Below are 21,132 nucleotides of genomic sequence, written 5' to 3' on the forward strand. Positions count from 1 at the left end.
TTGCATGCTTAAGTTGCCACCAGTTATATCTTCTCCCCCTCCGGTCCCCACCATATTCAACTTGCATCTCCCTGATTCCCCTGTTACATTTTTAATAATAATAATAATGAATAATTATGGTATTTGTTAAATGCTTACTATGTGCCAAGCACTGTTTTAAGCACTGGGGTAGTTATAAGGGAATCAGGTTGTCCGTGCAGATCTCACAGTCTTAATCCTGAATTAATGAATGAGGTAACTGAGGTACAGAGAGGTGAAGTGACTTGCCTAAGGTCACACAGCAGACAAGCGGCAGAGCTGGGATTAGGTCCCACATCCTCTGACTCCCGAGCCCCAGCTCTTTCTACTAAGGCGTGTTAGATCCTCGAGGACTGGGGCCATATCTTCTACTTTTATGGAATGCACCCAACTGGTAGTGACTAATGAATGAATGAAGGAGGGTGGCAAAGGAAACGTTTTTGAAGGCACGGAGAACAGAAAGAAGCACAGCCGCCACTGGCTGGGAGACGGCATGAGCCCCCAGACCTGTCTGCCACAAGGTGGGATAATAATAATGATAATAATAATAATATTAGTATTTGTTAAGCACTTACTATGTGCCAGGCACTGTCCTAGCGCTGGGGTGGATACAAGCAAATCAGGTTCAACACAGTCCCTGTCCCAGATGGGACTCATCCCCATTTTACAGATGAGGCTACTGAGGCCCAGAGAAGTGAAGTGACTTGCCCAAGGTCACATAGCAGACAGGTGGCAGAGCTGGGATTAGAACCCAAGACCCTCTGACTCCCAGGCTCGGGCTCTACCCACCCAATACACCATGCTGCTTCTCTAGGAGGCAGGCGTTCGGTAGTGAGGGCAGCTCTTTGGTGGAGCAATGACTTCAAACCTGAAAAGAACCCAGACCCCAGCAAAGGATGATCCTAACGTGTGTGCACAGTGTGCACCCTGTGAAGAGGGGACAAGTTGGGCATCGTCAGCCTTTTCGATCCTATCTGCACACCCGAATAAAAGCTCCCAGTCTTCAAACACTAAGTTTCACATGTAAGTTCATAAAGTTGAGGGGCAAAAATTAAAATCTCTCTATTCAAAGAGGCAGCTTGAAGAACTATGGTGAAATTGTCTTGTATGATTAATGTTGTTTTAGCTACTGATTCTTCAGGCAGCTAGCTGTCATTTCTAGTTAGGAGAATCCTCTCGGCCAAACATTCGTTTAGGGTAATTCATCAGAGAAGCAGCGTGGCTCAGTGGAAAGAGCCCGGGCTTGGTAGTCACGGGTCATGGGTTCGAATCCCGGATCCGCCACTTGGCAGCTGTGTGACTGTGGGCAAGTCACTTAACTTCTCTGTGCCTCAGTTACCTCATCTGTAAAATGGGGATGAAGACACTGAGCCTCATGTGGGACAACCTGATTACCCTGTATCTCCCCCAGCGCTTAGAACAGTGTTCTGCACATAGTAAGCACTTAAATACCAATATTATTATTATTAATTCCATAGTACCTATTTTTTTTTGGCTTTTGTTAAGCACTTATTATGTGCCAGGCACTCTACAAGGCACTGGAGTAGATACAATCTAACCAGGTTGGACACTGTCCATGTCCCACATGGGGCTCACAGTCTTAATTCCCATTTTACAGATGAGGTCACTCAGGCACAGGGAAGTTAAGTGATTTGCCCGAGGTCACACAGCAGAGAAGTGATGGAGGCAGGATTAAAACCCAGGTCCTTCTGACTAATCTATCCATTAGGCCATGTCGCTTCGTTGTTGCTTCACTAGGCCAGGCTGCACTTACTTGAGTGCCTATTCTATTTATTATATTAACATGCTTGGAAGCACATAGTACAATGAAAGGAAAAGATGTGGTCTCCATCCTGAAAGAGGTTACAGCATAGTAGAGGAGACAGGCAGACATATTCTGTATTCATACAGGGGAAAAACTAAAAATTATGACTGGTAATGATGGAATGGAAAAATGGATTATATTGATCGTTAACCTATCTGTATCTCCCAGGCATTTAAGACTTTACCCTTTGAGCACTTTGATACTCTCACCACCACCATCCACACAGCACTTACGTACATGTCCTCTACCTAATGCTTCTGATACCTGTGATTTGTTTAGTGACTGTCTTACTGTCTCTGCTGCTAGATTGTAAGTTCCTCAAGGGCAGGAGTCATGATTACCTATTCTGCTGTACTCAGAAGCAGTGTGGCCTAGCGGCTAGAGCACAGGCCTGGAAGTCAGAAGAGCCTGGGTTCTGAGGCCAGCTCTGCCACTTCTCTTCTGTGTGACCTTGTGCTTTAACTTCCCTGTGCCTGAGTTACCTCATCTGTAATTAAGGCTGTGAGCCCCATATGGGACACGGATTGTGTCCAACCCGGTTACCTTGTATCTACCCTAGCATTTAGTACAGTGCCTGGCCCATAATAAGGGCTTAACAACAGTTGTCTTCAAAGTCCTCAATCACCTTGCCTCCTTTTACCTCTCCTTGTCCCTTTCTGCCTAACCTCACTATTCTCCTACTACAACCCAGCCCACACACTTTACTCCTCTAATGATAACCTTCTCATTGTACCTCGATCTCCTCTATCTCGCCCACGACCTCTCACCCGCCTCCCTCCTCATATCCAAGAGACAATTACTCTACCCGCCTTCAAAACCTTATTGAAGGCATGTCTCCTTCAGCTGGCCTTCACCGACTAAACCCTCTTTTCCTTTTCTTCCACTCCCTTCTGCGTCACTCTAGACTGTCAGCTCGTGTGGGCAAGGAGTGTATCTGTCGTATCACTGCACTCTTCCAGTTGTGCTCTTCACACAGTAAGTGCTCAATAAATATGATTGATACTAAAAAAAGTGCTTAGTACAGTGTTTTGCTCACAGAGCTCAATAAATACCATTGGTTGGTAAGGTCTTCCAAAATCGAAGTGTTTGAGACTCGCCAAGTGGGAGAGGAGCTGCCCAACCCCACACCATCCAAAATGTCCATTATGCCTTCCTCCAGAAGATATAGCTGCAGCAGGGCCTCCTCCAAACTAATAATGTTAATATACCCCTGGCAAAATCATCTCTTCACCAACCTTGGTAAGGCAGGGACTCATTTTCAAACTTATCGCAGGTTTTTCAACTTTTTCTTACCATGTTATTGGAAGAAAATTTCAACTTTGGAAGGATCAATAGCTAACAAAAGCCCCAAGCACAGATTCTCCATCTAAAATCTTAGTTGTGGGACTGGTCAACTTGATGGCCCACTTTTTTTTTTATGGTATTTGTCAAGTGCTTACTATGTACCAGGCATTGTACTAAGCACTGGGGTAGACATAAGTTAATCAGGTTGGACACAGTCCCTGACCCATATCAGGCTCGGAGTCTCAATCCCCATTTTACAGATGAGGTAACTGAGACATAGAGAAGTTGTCACTTGACCAAGGTCACACAGCAGACAAGTGGCCGAGCCAGAATTAGAACCCAGGTCCTTCTGACTCCCAAGCCTGTGCTCTGCCAACTAGGCAACCTTGGTTCTCTTTGGCCATTTTAGAGCCAGCCACCTTTAAGATGACCTTGATTTTAAACTAAAATCTGTTAACTTGACTCCTCATCCTCTCAGAGGTGGCTGAGAAGAGAGAGAAAGGGACTACAAAGGTGCTATAAGAGTTACCTTAGAGGATGCAGTGCCAGCAGTATCTTGCCAGATGGCCCACTAAAAGTCTGGGGAAAAAGTGCAGCTAATCATTTTGGATAAACAGCCTCAAAATCCGTTTTTTGCTTCTACTCTCTGGGTAGGCCTACTGTTCTGCACTTTGTGGATACTCTCCTTTAGCTTTGTTGTGCTTATTTTTGGAGTTTCTGATGTCTGCCATTAGGAAGGATAGGAAAAAAATGGTTCCCACTTTTGCTATTAGATTGGATCTAACAGTCTTTTTGGAGGCACCTAATGGAGTAAACAGCAGGGCTCTCCAGTAAAAAAAAGACACATACACACACACGCACACACGCGTGTGCTTTTCCTATGTAGTTGGATCAACGTGATCAAAACGCACCCTGGCAGTGAGCACAGGTAAGTACTCTGTACTATTTATTGGGTTGGGCTCTCCAGGCACTGACAAGAATGAATCAGCTCTCATCACAGTCGCCCTGTAACCTCTCCATCATACCCTTTGCAAAGCTTGCACTTCCCTAAATGTGTCTCTCGCACACTCGGTTTCCATAGAGATGAGCCCTATTAAAGCACGACAGCATTCGGGAACCAAATGGGGGGTTTTAAAAATGTGAACACTGGATTGTAGATATTGCAAATGACACAAGCTCCAATTTTTTAAAATCTAAATTTAATACTGATGGTACCTAATGATAGTTTTTGCTCAGCCCTTACTATGGGTCAAGCACTGTTCTAAACCCTGGGGTAGATACAAGCTAGTCACATTGGGCATAGTCTCTGTCCCATATGGAGCTCACAGTCTTAATCCCCATTTTGCAGATGAGGTAATTGAGGCACAGAGAAATGAGTCAGTTGCCCAAGGTCACAGAGCAGACAAGGATTAAGGATTAGAACTCAGGTCCCTATGACCCCAGGCCCCTGCTGTATCCACTCGGCCACGCTGCTTCTTAAGTAATTAAACACTTCCTCTAGTCCAAGGACTGTGTTTAGCTTGAAGAGAATCAGAACAGGCACAGGCGTTGTCTCACAGGGGCCACAGTCTAAGAAGAAATTAACCTAAGCATAGAAGTTGAGTGACTTGTCCAAAGTCACACAGCTGGCAAGGACTTAGACCTGGTACTAGAATCCAAGTCTCTTAACTGTCTCACGCTCCTTCTACTAGGACATGCTATATTTTTGTTCTACTTCCCATCAAAAACTATTTGGGCCGCAATTCCGAATTCCCATCATTAAACCCCCTCTCCACAAAATGATTGTCCAGGGCATCATGATATTTAAACTTGCTGAAGCATTTTTACAACAACGTAGCTGAGTTGTTTTTTTTGAGACTGAGCGCACATCCCACTAAATTAATCAATAGTATTTACTGAGCAGTTACTGTGTGCAGAACATTGCACTAAGTACTTGGGAAAGTGGAATTCAATAGAATCAGTAGATGCAATCCTTGTCCACAAGGAACTTACTGGACAAAGCCCGGGTCTGGGAGTCAGAAGGACCTGTGTTCTAATTCTGGCTCTGCCACGTCCTCTGTGAGATCTTGGGCACATCACTTCACTTTTCTGTGCCTCAGTCACCCCATCTGCAAAATGGGGATTAAGACTGTGAGCCCCATGTGGAACAAGGACTATGTCCAATCTGATTACCTTGATCTACCCAGCACTTAGTAAAATGCCTGGCACATAGTAAGCGCTTAACAAATGCCACAGAAATAAAAGGAGTGAAACAAGGTTGGTGTCAGAGAGGTGGGGGCCCAGGAGAGAAAATGAATGATCCAGCTAGGGGCCAGTATTAGAGATTTTGGTAGCCCAGGACCATTTCTGACAAAGGAAGGTGGGGCTGGTGGGGCCAGGTGTGAGAAGAACTGTACCATTCATTCATTCATTGTTGCATTTATTGAGCGCTTACTGTGTGCAAAGCACTGTACTAAGTACTTGGGAGAGTACACTACAACACATGGTTGAACAGTTGGTCTGCCCTTTTAACTGCCCCCACAGGGACCTTTTTGGATGGAGGGCGGTGGAGAGGGGCGGGGGGTTTGCACCAGATTTTTCTCCAAATGGAAAATGCCAGTGTCTCCTTTAATAATTTTCATTACTCTAGTTGCCAATAGTTTATGTTTGCGCTGACAGGAAAGGGCCGTCGCCTCAGTCCTAGAATAGGCCAGAACCCACCACCAAAAAGCCCCCTTTCATAAAGGACCGCTTACTCCATTATTACCTCCAGAGTTGGCATTAGTGATAATAATAATTACCATATTTATTAAGGGCTTACTATGTGTCAAACTCTATACTAAGCCCTGGGGTGGATACAAGCAAATCAGGCTGGATACAGCCCCTGTTCTATATAGGACTCACAGTCTTAATCCCCATTCTACAGGTGAGGTAATTCAGGCAGAGAGAATAATAATAATAATGATAATGTTGGTATTTGTTAAGCACTTACTATGTGCAGAGCACTGTACTAAGTGCTGGGGTAGATTCAGGGTAATTAGGTTGTCCCATGTGAGGCTCACAGTCTTAATCTCCATTTTACAGATGAGGTAACTGAGGCACAGAGAAGTTAAGTGACTTGCCTACAGTCACACAGCTGACAAGCGGTGGAGTTGGGATTAGAACCCATGACCTCTGACTCCCAATCCCGGGAAGTGAAATGACTTGCCCAAAGCCACACAGTAGACAAGTGGCAGAGCCAGGATTAGATCCCATGACCTTCCGACTCCCAGGTAGTAGTAATCCCACTTGATGTGGTGCACTTTCTTAAGTTATTTGGAAGTGCAGGGTAGCAAAGCACCCCATTCTTGGCCCACAAGGAGTTTACCCTGTAAAGGGGGAGACAAACACATACGAATTCACAACTAGAGTTGTCGTCAGCTCAGTGGGTGAAGATCCATGGTTCAAGTCCATTTCCTTTTGGAAACTCACTCACTCCAACTCTTACACCCATTCAACCCACTCTGTAAATGAATGTTTGTTTTGGAACATTCAGAATTAACACGTTCATTTGAAAAGGCAATGTGTTTTCTAAGCAGAAGAGAAAAACACTCCATTATCATCATAATGGCAGTGCAGTCTGGGATAGTGAAGGAGCCCTGAATTAGACTGGTGATTTAGAGACCTATAATTTAAAATCCTAATTATACAGTGGCATAGCATATGATATCTAGCAATATTTTGTTGCCTACAAATGTTTCCTGTCTTTGCCTGGCTTGAATAGGACACTTGTGAGCCATGAGAAGATCCTCAGCGCTTTTAATGCTTTTCCTTAGTCGAGGCATCCGCTTGTAGCAGCACTGCCATCTAGCTCTCTCCCGCCAATACTAGCGTCTCTCCTCGGAAGTGATCGGTCTTTGGGAGCAATTCCAGGAGTTTCAGTATTTTTGAAGCAGCTTGAGAAGCAGCATGGCCTAGTAGAACAAGCATGGGCCTCGGAGTCACTGGACCTGAGTTCTAGTTCCGGCTCTTCTGTGTGATCTTGGGCAAATCTGTGGCTCAGTTTCCTCATCAGTAAAATGGGAATTCAATACCTGTTCTCCCTCACACTTAGACTGTGAACACTGCTTGGGGCAGGAACTGTGTCCTACCCTAATACCTTTCATCTACCCCAGCCAAAGTATGGAGAAGCAGCGTGGCTCATTGGAAAGAGCCCGGGCTTGGGAGTCAGAGGTCATGGGTTCGAATCTGGGCTTCGCCACTTAATAATGTTGGTATTTGTTAAGTGCTTACTATGTGCAGAGCACTGTTCTAAGCACTGGGGTAGACACAGGGGAATCAGGTTGTCCCATGTGGGGCTCACAGTCTTAATCCCCATTTTACAGATGAGGTAACTGAGGCGCAGAGAAGTTAAGTGACTTGCCCACAGTCGCACAGCTGACAAGTGGCCGAGCTGGGATTCACACACACTTGTCAGCTGTGTGACCGTGGGCAAGTCACTTCGCTTCTCTGTGCCTCAGTTCCTTCATCTGTAAAATGGGGATTAAAACTGTGAGCCCCACATGGGACAACCTGATCACCCTGAATCTCCCTCAGCACTTAAGACAGTGCTCTGCACATAGTAAGCGTTTAACAAATCTACTGCTACCACATCTACTGTATGTCCCCAATCAATCAATCAATCAATCACTTGATCACTTACTGTGTGCAGAGCACTGTAATAATGTTGGTATTTGTTAAGCTCTTACTATGTGCAGAGCACTGTTCTAAGCGCTGGGGTAGACACAAGGGAATCAGGTTGTTCCACGTGGGGCTCACAGTCTTAATCCCCATTTTACAGATGAGGTAACTGAGGCACAGAGAAGTGAAGTGACTTGCCCACAGTCACACAGCTGACAAGTGGCGGAGCCGGGATTCGAACCCATGACCTCTGACTCCAAAGCCCGTGCTCTGTCCACTGAGCCATGCTGCTTCTCTGTGCTAACTGCTTGGGAGGGTACATCAGTTAGGAGATATGTTCCCTGCCTGCAATGAGCTTACAGTCTAGTTCTCCCTTCCCAATCTGTGGTCATCTGTTCCTTCACCTCTCTAAACCCTGTGTCGCTCAGTCTGTCACCTTTGACCCAGCCTTGGGCTAAATCCACCCCCAAACTCCAATGTCGGACTCCCTAAAACACCAGCGGTTGAGCAGCGCCCAGCTCAGTGCACTGCGCCCTGGCACTCAGTATTGTACTCTGCCAAAAGTGGGTGTTCTGTTAATGGTTTTAATGAAAACGATACTCATGATACCACTGAGGAAAAAGTAGATCTACCAAGATTAGGCTGGAAAAAGGAGCAGGGATGTAGTAATAATAATAATGATGTTGGTATTTGTTAAGTGCTTACTATGTGCAGAGCACTGTTCTAAGTGCTGGGGTAGATACAGGGTCATCAGGTTGTCCCACAAGAGGCTCACAGTCTTAATCCCCATTTTACAGATGAGGTAACTGAAGCACAGAGAAGTGAAGTGCCTTGCCCACAGTCACCCAGCTGACAAGCCGCAGAACTGGGATAGTGATAATAATAATAATTGCGGTCTTTGTTAAGCGCATATTATGTGTCAAGCACTGTACTAAACCCTGGGGTAGATACAAGATAAGTCCCTCATGGAGTTCCCGGTCTAAATAGGAGAGAGAATAGGGATTGAATCCCCATTTTGCCAATGAGGGAACTGAGGTACAGAAAAGTGAAGTGATCTGTCCAAGGTCACTGAGCAGATAAGTTTGGGCAGGGATTGTCTCTATCTGTTGCCGAATTGTACATTCCATGCGCTTAGTACAGTGCTCTGCACATAGTAAGCGCTCAATAAATACCATTGAATGAAAAGGCCCATACTCTTTCCACTAGGTACAGGACCAGAAGAGAGACCCAAAGACTTGTCTTGATGTATGCACAGTGTGGAAATGGTTGCTGGCCACTTAGTCGGCCTATTCGGTCTCTTACCCACGTAGGAAATGTTGCCGTCAATCGAAATGTGTTTGGGTTCTGAGGGTTGCCACAGAAGTCTCTGTGGCAACCCTGGCCCGATGCGGGATGCTGTGAGTTTCTCCACAGATGGTTCTTTCGGTCGAAAGCTCTGGGACATATTCACAAAGGCCCAGCTAGAATCAAAGTTAACAGGATATAATACTTGAAATCACTCCTCTATAGTCCCCCTTTACCGGCCCTGTCCCTCAGCCCCCTCTGTCACTGCACTGTGGGACTGAAATGCAAAGGGAAAATACACTGCAGGAGTAACCCACCATACAGCTGTGATATTCTCCTCAAAAATGCTGATACATTTATAGACTTAGAAATAATTTGTTAGGTTCCATTCCGGATCGGGTCCCCTCTTGATGACCAGACCTTACAGATAAGTGAAGATTTCACCGTAAACCCCTTCTTGCTTTCCCTCTCTCTTCATCTGTTTCCTTCCTTTGTTTCTAGGTCTTTTCTTCTCCCCTGCACCCCGAAATCAGTTTCCCTCCGCCCCTGTCTCTTCCATCCTGACTCTGGTTACCTGTGTAATAGTCTACTGGACTGGAAATATGGCGCCACTTGGTGGCCATAAATACACAGCCTTCATGCACACTTATTTGCTCCCAACGTCTACATAGTAATTGCGCTATTTGTTAGGCGCTTACTATAAGCCAAGCACTGTACTAGGCGCTGGGGTACAAGATAATCAGATTGGACACAGTCCCATCCTACATGGAGCTCACAGTCTTAATCCAAATTGTACTGATGAGGTAACTGAGGCACACACATATGTGTGTGGGTGTATAGATGCTCAACAATCTGCCTTTCCCTGAATAATAATAATAATGTTGGTATTTGTTAAGCGCTTACTATGTGCAGAGCACTGTTCTAAGCGCTGGGGTAGACACAAGGGAATCAGGTTGTTCCACGTGGGGCTCACAGTCTTAATCCCCATTTTACAGATGAGGGAACTGAGGCACAGAGAAGTGAAGTGATTTACCCACAGTCACACAGCTGACAAGTGGCAGAGCCGGGATTCAAACCCATGAAGACAGATGAGAGATTGAGTTGCCCTACCAAATCAGCATTTCATACATTCGCTTCTAAGTACAGGTTCACTCTGCTTAGCATTTACTCATTAATAACAACAATAATTGTGGTATTTAAGTACTTACTATGTGCCAAGCACTGTTCTAAGCTCTGGGGTAGATACAAGGTAATCAGGTTGTCCCACGTGGCTCAAACTCCCAAGAGAAGCAGCGTGGCCTCATGGACAGAGAACCGGCCTGGGAGTCAAGGGGAGCTGGTTTCTAATTCCGGCTCCACCACTTGTCCACTCTGTGACCTTGGGCAAGACACCTCACTTCTCTGAGCCTCAGTTACCTCATCCAGATGGTGAGCCCTACGTGGGGCAGGGACTGTGTCCAACCGGATTATCTTGTATCTACCCCAGTGCTTAGTACAGTGCCTAACACATAGTAAGCACTTAATAAATACCACCAAAAAAGTGAATGGATCTCAAAGCTCACTGTCAGAGCAACTTCCTTCACTCCCTTACAATTAACGAGCTTTTCACAATCAATTTCATTCATTCATTCATTCAGTGGTATTTATTGAGCACTTACTGTGGGCAAGGCACTGTACTAAGTGCTTGGGAGAGTACTACAAACAAACATTCCTGCCCACAACGAGCTCACAGAAGTTACCTTGGCATAGCTACTCGGTAGACTGGGGATCAGTTACCTAGTTAGTGAATTATGCGATTCCTTCTCTTTTCCTCCCCCTCCCCTCTCCTGGATAATAATAATAATAATAATGTTGGTATTTGTTAAGCGCTTACTATGTGCAGAGAGCACTGTTCTAAGCGCTGGGGTAGATACAGGGTAATCAGGTTGTCCCAGGTGGGGCTCAGTCTTAATCCCCATTTTACAGATGAGGTAACTGAGGCACAGAGAAGTGAAGTGACTTGCCCACAGTCACCCAGCTGACAAGTGGCAGAGCCGGGAATCGAACCCATGACCTCTGATTCCCAAGCCCGGGCTCTTTCCACTGAGGGAGATTGCTAAATAACTTGAGTGTGGAACAGAGGGCATTAAAGGGAAGAAAGTGGACAAAAAGAAATGAGAGTGCTAAATAGCTTGACCGTGGAACAGAGGGCATTAGAAGGAAAGAAAGAGAACAAAATTCATTCGTTCATTCATTCAATTGTATTTAGTGAGCATTTACTGTGTTCAGAGTACTGTACGAAGTGCTTGGAAAGTATAATATAGCAATAGAGACAATCCCTGCTCACAACAGGCTCACAGTCTAGAGGGGAGGAGACAGACATCAATACAAGTAAACAGGCATCAATATAAATAAATAGAATTATAGATATATGCATGTATACCTAAGTGCTGTGGGGCGGGGGGGAGAGCAAAGGGAGGGAGTCGAGGTGAAGCGGAAGAGAGGGGAGCTGAGGAAAAATGAAATGAGAGTGGTAAATAGCTTGGGCGTGGAACTGAGGGGAAAGAGGGAGATCAATTGTTAATCGATGGTATTTGTTGAGTGCTTATTTTGGGCAGAACCCTGAACTAAGCACTTGTGATTGTAATATGAGAGTTGGTAGACATGTGCCCTGCCCAGATCTCATTTATGCGCAAAAAGAAGGGAGAGTGCATGGCAGCTTGAGGGTGAAATGGTGGGGTCGAAGAGTGAGAGATTTTAACTGGACGAGCCCACTCCCCACCCACAGGTGCATTTAAGCTCCCCACCAGCAAGAACCCACAAATTCTAGGGAATTCAGCCTGGCAGAGTGGCTAGAGCCCCGGCCGGAGAGTCAGAAGGTTGTGGGTTCTAATCCCACCTCTGTCCCTTGTCTGCTGTGTGACCTTGGGTGAGTCACTTCACTTCTCTGTGCCTCAGTTCCCTCATCTGGAAAATGGGAATTGAGATTTCGAGCCCCATGTGGAACCAACCCGATTTGCTTGGATTCTTCCCCCGATCCCAACAACGCTTAGTATGAGAAGTAGTGTGGCTTAGGGGCTACTTAACATTAAGTCACTTAACATCTGTGTGCCTCAGTTACTTCATCTGTAAAATAGGGATTAAAGCTGTGAGCTCCACGTGGGACAAACTGATAACCTTATATCTACCCCAGTGCTTAGAACAGTGCTTGGCACATCGTAAGCCTTAACAAATGCCATCATCATCATTATTATTAGTAGTAGTACAGTGTCTCGCACCTAGCAAGCGCTTAATAAATATTATTATTAGTAATAGTAGTACAGTGCCTCGCACATAGCAAGCACTTAACAAATACCATTATTATTATTAGTAGAGGTAATAGAGTGCCTCACACATAGCAAGCACGTAACAAATACTATCATCATTATTATTAGTACAGTACCTAGCACATAGCAAGCACTTAACAAATACCATTATTATTAGTAGTAGTTGTAATACAGTGCCTCACACTAGCAAGTGCTTAACAAATACCATCATCATTTATTATTAGTACAGTGTCATGCACCTAGCAAGCACTTAACAAATACCACCGTCATCATCATTATTATTATTAGTACAGTGCCTCACACCCAGCAAGCGCTTAACAAATACCATCATCATCATCATTATTATTAGCATAGTGCCTCACACCTAGCAAGCGCTTAACAAATACCATCATCGTTATTATTAGTAGTAGTACAGTGCCTCGCACATAGCAAGCGCTTAACAAATATCATCATCATTTTTATTATTAGCATAGTGCCTCGCACCTAGCAAGCACTTAACAAATACCATCGTCATTATTATTTTTATTAGTAGTACAGTGCCTCCTCATAGCAAGCGCTTAACAAATGCCATCATCATTATTTTTATTAGCATAGTGCCTCGCACCTAGTAAGCGCTTAACAAATACCATCATCATTATTATTTTTATTGTTAGTATGGTGCCTTGCACATAGCAAGTGCTTAACAAATATCATCATCATTATTATTATTAGCATAGTGCCTCGCACCTAGCAAGCGCTTAACAAATACCATCATCGTTATTATTAGTAGTAGTACAGTGCCTCGCACATAGCAAGTGCTTAACAAATACTATTATAATTAGTAGTAGTCGCAATACAGTGCCTCACACCTAGCAAGCGCTTAATAAATACCATCATCGTTATTATTATTAGTGGTAGCGGTAATACAGTGCCTCGCACCAAGCAGGAGCTTAGCAAATAGGACCATCATGGTTCTGATGCTGTCACTGATTGGCCGGGGCCCTCGGCCGGAGGGTCGATGGCCTGTGGAGTCCGGGCTGGGGCAGGACCGGCCCAGAGGCCGGACAGTGGGGGCGAAGGCCATGGAGGAGCCCGGGGGCCCGGGTCCGGAGCCGGTGCGGCGTCTGCTGGCCATCTACACGGGGGGCACCATCGGCATGCGGAGCCAGAGGGGCGGTGAGCGGTCAGCGGGCCGGTCAGTGGGGCGGAGGAGGGACCAGGGAGCTCCCCTTCCCTAAGCCTCCCTCCCCTCCCCCCACCAGGCTTCCCAAGCTCCCTCTCCCCTGGGGGTCGGGGACCCCTGCCTCTCCTCTCCACCGTCCCCCCCATCCGCACCCCCAAAGCACACAGACCCCCTTCCCATCCCAGGGACAAGGACGCCTCCATCCCCAGATGGACCTAAAATCCAGCCATCCTACGGCCCCAGCCTGGGCCCACAGAGACCCTGCCCCCCTAGTCTGGGGACCCTGGCACTGCCAGCCCCCAGGGCCCGCAGACACCCCCTACCCCGTGGTGACTGCTCATTCTGATCAGGGACCGTGTTTACCCACTCTGTCATGTTGTTTGCTTCCAAGTGCTTAGTACAGTGTTTTGCACACAGTTAAAACTCACTGCCCTACTGATGGGCTCGGAGGGGTGGAGAAGCCAGGGGTTGAGGACCCACCGGGTGTCCCCCCATTGGAAACGACAGAAGGGCCACCCTCCAGCCTTCCCTGTGGGCTTCATGCAGGGTGATGGGGTGTGGGCATCCCCGGGCTGGGGGTTAATAATGGTATTTGTTAAGGGCTTACTTTGTGCCAAGCACCGTTTTAAGCGCTGGGGTAGGTAGAAGGTGAGCAGGTTGTCCCACGTGGGGCTCAAAGTCTTCATCCCCATTTTACAGCAGCGTGGCGCAGTGGAAAGAGCACGGGCTTTGGAGTCAGGGCTCATGAGTTCGAATCCCAGCTCTGCCACTTGTCAGCTGTGTGACTGTGGGCAAGTCACTTAACTTCTCTGTGCCTCAGTTCCCTCATCTGTAAAATGGGGATGAAGACTGTGAGCCCCACGTGGGATAACCTGATTTCCCTGTGTTTACCCCAGCGCTTAGAACAGTGCTCTGCACATAGTAAGCGCTTAACAAATACCAACATTATTATTATTATTATTATTATTACAGATGAGGTAACTGAGGTACAGAGAAGTTAAAATGGCTTGCCCGAGGTCACACAGCAGACAAGTGGTGACGGCAGGATTAGAACCCACGTCCTCCGAATCCCAAACCCGTGCACTTTCCACTAAACCACAGTGCTTCAAGTCTCCAGGCCACTCCCAACTCCTCAGTGGCCTCTGATCCTCCTACCCAAGAATTAGGCACCCTGCACCGGTCTTTCCCCCTCCCACCCACCTCCTCTCCCTCCTACCACTCAGGGACGGCCGGCTTCTTCCCAAAAAAAGTACATCCACGGGAGTGGGTGGAAGGGGAAATCTGAGCCAACTTTCAATGATCTGGGAATCAGGTGTTATGCAGCTGATTGAAATTCCCAGATAATCCAAGGCATCTCATTTTACCTAATCACTTCAGGTTGTCGATCAATCAATCTATGGTTATTTCTCGAACTCTTACTATGCGCAGAGCATCGGACTAAGCACTTGGAGAGGACAATACAACAGAATTGGCAGGCACGTTCCCTGCCCATATGAGTTTATAGTCTACAGATATGGAGTCTCTGCCACTCCGTCTCTTAACTCTGTGCTTGTCTTGGAGACTATATCTCTAAGCCTCCGTCTCTGGGTGTCTGATGTCTCCTTTTCTCTAGGGATCAATCCATCTCTGGGTCCAGGACCAACCCTAAATATTGGGGTAGATTGAGGCACCCTAGACACTCCAGCCCTTCAGAAAGACCGTATCTGTCCTGGGAACCAGGGATGTCAGGGGCTGGTTGTTGGAGAGTAGGGTGGGGATTAATGGGTGGTATAATTCCCCCTGCCGACCCCACCAAATGCCCTGCATTAGGCGTCTTGCTCTAAACTCCCTGCTCTATCACCTGGGAGGGTCCTACCTGGTCTTTGTCTCTGCCTCCTCATTGCCTGGCTCATTTCTATCATGGCCTATCTCTCTCCTTCTGACTCCTCCTTCAGGTTCAGCCTCACTCTCAGCTCTCCCCAGCCGGTGGACTCTGAGGGGGCAGGTGGAGGTGGGTGGGCGGCTTGATGACGGCAGAGCGAGTTTCCACAAAGTCCATACAAAGGTCTCTGGCCCCAAGATGATCTGGACACTGATTTGGACAATAGACATTCATCATCTGCTCTGATCCATGCTTCATACGACCAACTCTTCCATGGATTATCAACTGAATCGATCACTGATCAATCAGGCTCTTCCTTCCGCCCCTGTTGTCCTCCTACCCTCACCTTCCATTTCCTTATTAATTAGCTTCTCCCCCAGAGGGAGAGAAGGAACAGGGAATGGAGGAGGAACTCAAAATGAGTTCTCTGTCGTATCATACTCACTTTTCTTAGTACAGTGCTCTGCACACAGTAAGCACTCAGTGAATACCACTGATTGATAGATCATTTCATTCTCCATTCATTGATGTTTATTGAGCACCTACTGTGTGCAAAGCACTGCATATAGCCCTGGGGAAGAATTCAGTGAAGGATGAATAAGACTCACTCCTTGGCCTTCAGGGTTCCCACAGTCTAGAAGTGGAGGTAGGTGGTTGGTGATAGACCGGAAGAAAGGTTGATTACCTAAAGAAATGGTAGAAACAAACAACAAACAATAAGAACACAAGAATAGCAACAAATACAATAAGAACACTAGATGTTTGCAGTTGGAGTCATTTTCAGGCTCCTCGCCATCCAGGCAGGGCTGACACAGAGTCACCAATTAACCGATGGTATTCACTGAGTGTTTACTGTGTGCAGAACACTGTACTAAGCGCTTGGGAGAAAACAATGCAACAGAGTTGGTAAATACCGTCCCTGCTCATAATGAGCATATAGTCACCACAGTCACAGTTAGAGCCTTCCACCATTTTGAACTTGGTGGAGGCCAAGATGTTGTTGACCAAGTCCTCCCCTGCCCTGTCCAAGGAAGGCAAGGGAAGACCAAGCCCCCCGCTTTCCTCAGCTCCCCCTACCTTCCATCTCACCTCAACTCGCTCCTTTTGCTCTACCCCCCTTCTCCCCACCCCACAGCACTTGCTTACATATGTACATATCTATAATTCTATTTATTTATATTAATGCCTGTTTACTTGTTTTGATGTGTATATACCTATAATTCTACTTATTTATATTGAGGGATTGTGTCTATTGCTGAATTGTACTTTCCAAGCGCTTAGTACAGTGCTCTGCACACAGTAAGAGCTCAATAAATACGATTGAATGAATGAACGGAAGGACTCAAGGAGCAGCCTGGCCTAATGGCTAGAGCCCAGGCCTAGGAGTCAGAAGGACCTAGGTTCTAATCCCAACCCCGTTGCATGACTACTGTGTGACCTTGGGCAAGTCACTTTACTGCTCTGTGCCTCATTTCCCTCATCTGTAAAACGGGGATTAAGAACATGAAGTCTGTATAGGACAAGGACTGTGCCCAACCTGATTAGCTTGTATCTATCCCAGTGCTTAATACAGTGGCTGGCATATAGTAAGCGATTAACAAGTACCATATAAAAAAAAGGATGATGTGGGGAGAGGGCAGCCTAGGTTGCAGGCTCTGCTTCACGTGAGCCGCTCTGGTGAAAGGTTTTGTGGAGAAGGATGATGTGGGGAGAGGGCAGCCTAGGTTGCAGGCTCTGCTTCACGTGAGCCGCTCTGGTGAAAGGTTTTGTGGAGAAGGCAAGCTAAGCTCTTGGTTTTAGTAAGTTTTTTGGGTAATCTGTGGACTTTGGTTATCTGCGCTCTATTCAGAGAAGCAGCGTGGCTCAGTGGAAAGAGCCCGGGCTTTGGAGTCAGGGCTCATGAGTTCGAATCCCAGCTCTGCCACTTGTCGGCTGCGTGACTCTGGGCAAGTCACTTAACTTCTCTGTGCCTCAGTTCCCTCATCTGTAAAATGGGGATTAAGACTGTGAGCCCCACGTGGGACAACCTGATTCCCCTATGTCTACCCCAGCGCTTAGAACAGTGCTCGGCACATAGTAAGCGCTTAACAAATACCAACATTATTATTATTATTAATCCCGGCTCCGCCACTTTGAGCAAGTCACTTAACTTCTCTATGCCTCAGTTACCTCATCTGTAAAATGGGGATTAAGACTGTGAGCCTCATGTGGGACAACTTGATTACCTTGTATCAACCCCAGCGCTTAGAACAGTGCCTTGCACATAGTAAGCGCTCAACAAATACCATAATTATTATTATTACTCTGTAACCGGGGATGGTGGAATTAGCTCGTCCTCCAGACTGTAAGCTCGTTGTATGTAGGGACTGTGTCTACCAACTCTGTTATATGTGTACTCTCCAAAGCTGCTAGTACACTATAGTTCATTGATTGATCGATCCAGAGTGAGTCAGACACATAATGGAACTGAAGGGAAACAAACGACCCATTTTGGGTTCCTGATGAGAAATGCTCCCTATTTCTCGCCACAAAGTGAAATGCAACAACCCAGCTGCAGGAAAAAAAGTGGATCAGTTCCTGGCCCAGGGAGCGGTGCGGGCCTGTTTCTCTCAGATTCAGAGTATCAATCATTAACTCCTTGGTTAGGTTCCCCCCATCTGAGGCCTCGGGAAGACATTGATTTTGAGAACTGCAGCATCCATCGCCAGCAAACTTGTTTTCTATTTCCCTGTCAAAACAGTTTCTGTGTTGACTTGGCAAATACAAGGTGTCCCAGGGGTGGGACAGGCCAACAGGTCCAGACCCTTGCCAAGTTCACAGGTTTGGGGGTCAACCCTTAAAGTGACGTAAATCCTGTTTGCTTAAGGAAGAATGTCAGCGTGAGTCGTTGGGGAGGAGAGAGGGAGGTGTTTCCCTAGAGATGCCTGGGATCAAATTCCCTGGATGCTGTTTGTATTGGAATATGAGGTTGGGGATTTGGATGAGAAGCAGTGGGGGGTAGTGAATAGAACATGGGCCTGGGAGCCTGAGAACCTGGGTTTTAATCCCAGCTCTGCCACCTTTCTGCTGTGTGGCCTTGGGCAAGTCACTTGTTTGTGCCTCAGTTATCTCATCTGTAAAACGGGGATTAAGACAGTGAGTCCCCTGCAAGCCAGGAACTGTTTCCAAACTGAGTAGCCTGTGTTTTCCCCAGCGCTTAGTACAGTGCCTGGCACAAACTAAACACTTAACAAATGTCTTTTATAAAAAATGCCTGCAGAAGCTTTTGCCTTTGACACTGGGATTGCCACAGCAGTGAGGAGAAGACAATGGCTTCAGCCATTTTATTCACTGGGGGCTCCTGGAAGGAAGGTAGAATGGTGAATTATTCTCATTTACAAGACTGGTCTATGCAGCCACGGTGAAGGCAAAAAGAAGAAAACATTTTAAACTTTAGTTTCAGGCACTTGAAATAAAAAATGATGGCCTCTCCATTGGGGCTATAATTTTTTATCCTTCCATCCTTCCCTAGAACTTTCAGTCCAGAACAGCTTCCCTGTTTGGCATTTCTCCTTCTTCCCTTCTCCCCAACCCTCTCACCTCCCAGCACAGCTCTTTCTTTTGACCCCCCCCTGTTGCCGGCATTATCTATTATATTGTTCTCTCATACTCTCCCAAACACTCAGTACAGTACTCTGCCCACAGTAAGCACTCAATAAATAAGTTTGACTGACTAACCCCTGCACCTACAGAGACGTCTGCATACTTTTGCAGATTGGTATAATGTCCTGTGTCCCCAGTTTTTTCTCCTTATTGTCATCCCCAAAGTGCTTAGTACAGTCCCCTGGACATAGTAAGCACTCAGTAAGTACCACTGATTGATTAAATGGGACTGGAAGCTCTGCAGTAAGGCCTGAAAGACAGCACTAGGGAAAGATGGAAAGAGAAGCACCATGGCTTAGTGGAAAGAACAGGGGCTTGGGAGTCAGAGGTCATAGGTTCTAATCCCAACTCTGCCACTCGTCTGCTGTGTGACCTTGGGCAAGCCACTTGACTTCTCTGGGCCTCAGTTACCTCATCTGTAAAATGGGGATTGAGACTGTGAGCCCCATGTGGGACAACCTGCTGTCCTTGTATCTATGCTAGCACTTAGAACAGGGCTTGGCACATTGGTAAGTGCTTAACAAATACCATAATCATTATTATTATCAAGTCCAGACTTCTGTTCCTAGTGACGTAGTGGAAAAAGCATAGGCCTGGGAATCAGGCACTGTACTAAGCACTTGAGAGAGTAAGTGTAGACTCTCTTAAGAGTAGAGAGTAAGTGTAGTAAGATTTGGTAGACACATTCCCTGCCCACATAAGCTTAGAGTCTACAGGAGGAGGGGAAAATGATGACATTCTTGGAGCTATTATTAACAGCACTGACTGTCAGTCAATTGTATTTATTGAACACTTACTGTGTGCAGATCACTGTACTAAATGTTTGGGAGAGTAGAATATAACGATACAAAAGACACATTCCCTGCCCCCAACGAGCTTACAGTCTAGAGGGGGAGACAGACATTAATATAAATTAATAAATTAAAAGTATGTACATAAGTGCTGTGGGGCTGGGAGGGGAGCTGAGTAAATGGAGCAAATCAAGGTGATGAAGAAGGGAGAGGGAGCTGAAGAAGGGAGAGGGAGCTGAGGAAAAAGACGGCATAGTCAGGGGATCCTAGAAGGAGTTTCTGATTCTAAATACTGTTTGAGTAACCCAAAATACAGGATGACTAATTGTGGTCCTAATTTGGAGCTATATTGCTAAGCAATCTCAACTTCAGTCACCTAAGGGGAGTGGGAGTGTGGCGGGGGGGTGGAATCAAAGTCTTCCTAAGGTGTTTTCTACTACAGATCCTACTTGTTAATGTGAGTCTTTTAAATCCTAAATTTACAATGGCAAATTGTAATGCATTCTGTGATCTTTTCACTGGCTGACACTGTTAAGATAGCACTTCTGGAAGAATAGAGTCAAATTAATGAGAAAAGCTGGGCTAATGGTGGATCTAATTATTTGTAATTTCAAAAGTACAACCAAAAGGTTATTATAACAACTACACAGCCATCAAATAAAAGGTTAATTTTTATGTGATATAAAAACAGTTAGCAAAAGTATTATTCATATTAATGTATGTAAGCTCTAAACTGTAAGCTCATTGTGGCAAGGAAATATGTCTATCAACTCTGTTGTACTGCAGTCTCCCAAGAGCTTAGTACAATGAATACTTTCCATTGCTGTACTGGATGCCTATTATGTACTGGACACCTATCATGTTATAATGGTTGTCCACTATGTTCAGAGCTATGTTTTTGATGTCTAATGTAGGCAGAGCCCTAGATGACAGATAGTTTTTTTTTTAATGACATTTGTTAAAAGCTTACTCTGCACCAAGCACTCTTCTAAGCACAGGGTAGGTACAAGGTTATCAGGTTGGTCACAGTGCCTGTCCCACATGGGGCTTCCGGTCTAGGTAGGAGGGACTAGGATTTAATCCCCTTTCTGCAGTTGAGGAAATTGAGGAACAAAGAAGTTAGGTGACCTGTCCAAGGTCACACAGCAGACCAGTGGCCCAGCTGGAATTAGAACCCAGCTGCTCTGATTCTCAGGGCTTTGCTCTTTTCACTAGGCCATGCTGCTTCTCGAGTGTTAAATTCAGTACTGGGCACTTGCAGGGAAAGACTAAGTAAAAGAACTGATCTCTTTATGGTAAGGGACTAACATTCTAATGGGGAA

At 46.0% G+C, this 21,132-nt stretch overlaps 1 protein-coding gene across 3 annotated transcripts in view; it reads left to right on the forward strand.

Annotated features, from left to right (window-relative positions):
• The first annotated feature begins 13,398 nt into the window (after positions 1 to 13,398).
• The window catches only part of ASPG (asparaginase), a 68,637-nt gene continuing 60,903 nt past the window's right edge, over positions 13,399 to 21,132 (forward strand). For all 3 annotated transcript variants that reach the window (XM_029073390.2, XM_029073403.2, XM_039912121.1), the window contains exon 1: positions 13,399 to 13,509. In XM_029073390.2, coding sequence (XP_028929223.1) covers positions 13,416 to 13,509 — 94 coding nt within the window. In that variant the 5' untranslated portion in view covers positions 13,399 to 13,415. The remainder of the gene's footprint in view (positions 13,510 to 21,132) is intronic.

This window comes from Ornithorhynchus anatinus, chromosome 1 (genome assembly GCF_004115215.2).
Source record: "Ornithorhynchus anatinus isolate Pmale09 chromosome 1, mOrnAna1.pri.v4, whole genome shotgun sequence".
Taxonomy (NCBI): domain Eukaryota; kingdom Metazoa; phylum Chordata; class Mammalia; order Monotremata; family Ornithorhynchidae; genus Ornithorhynchus; species Ornithorhynchus anatinus.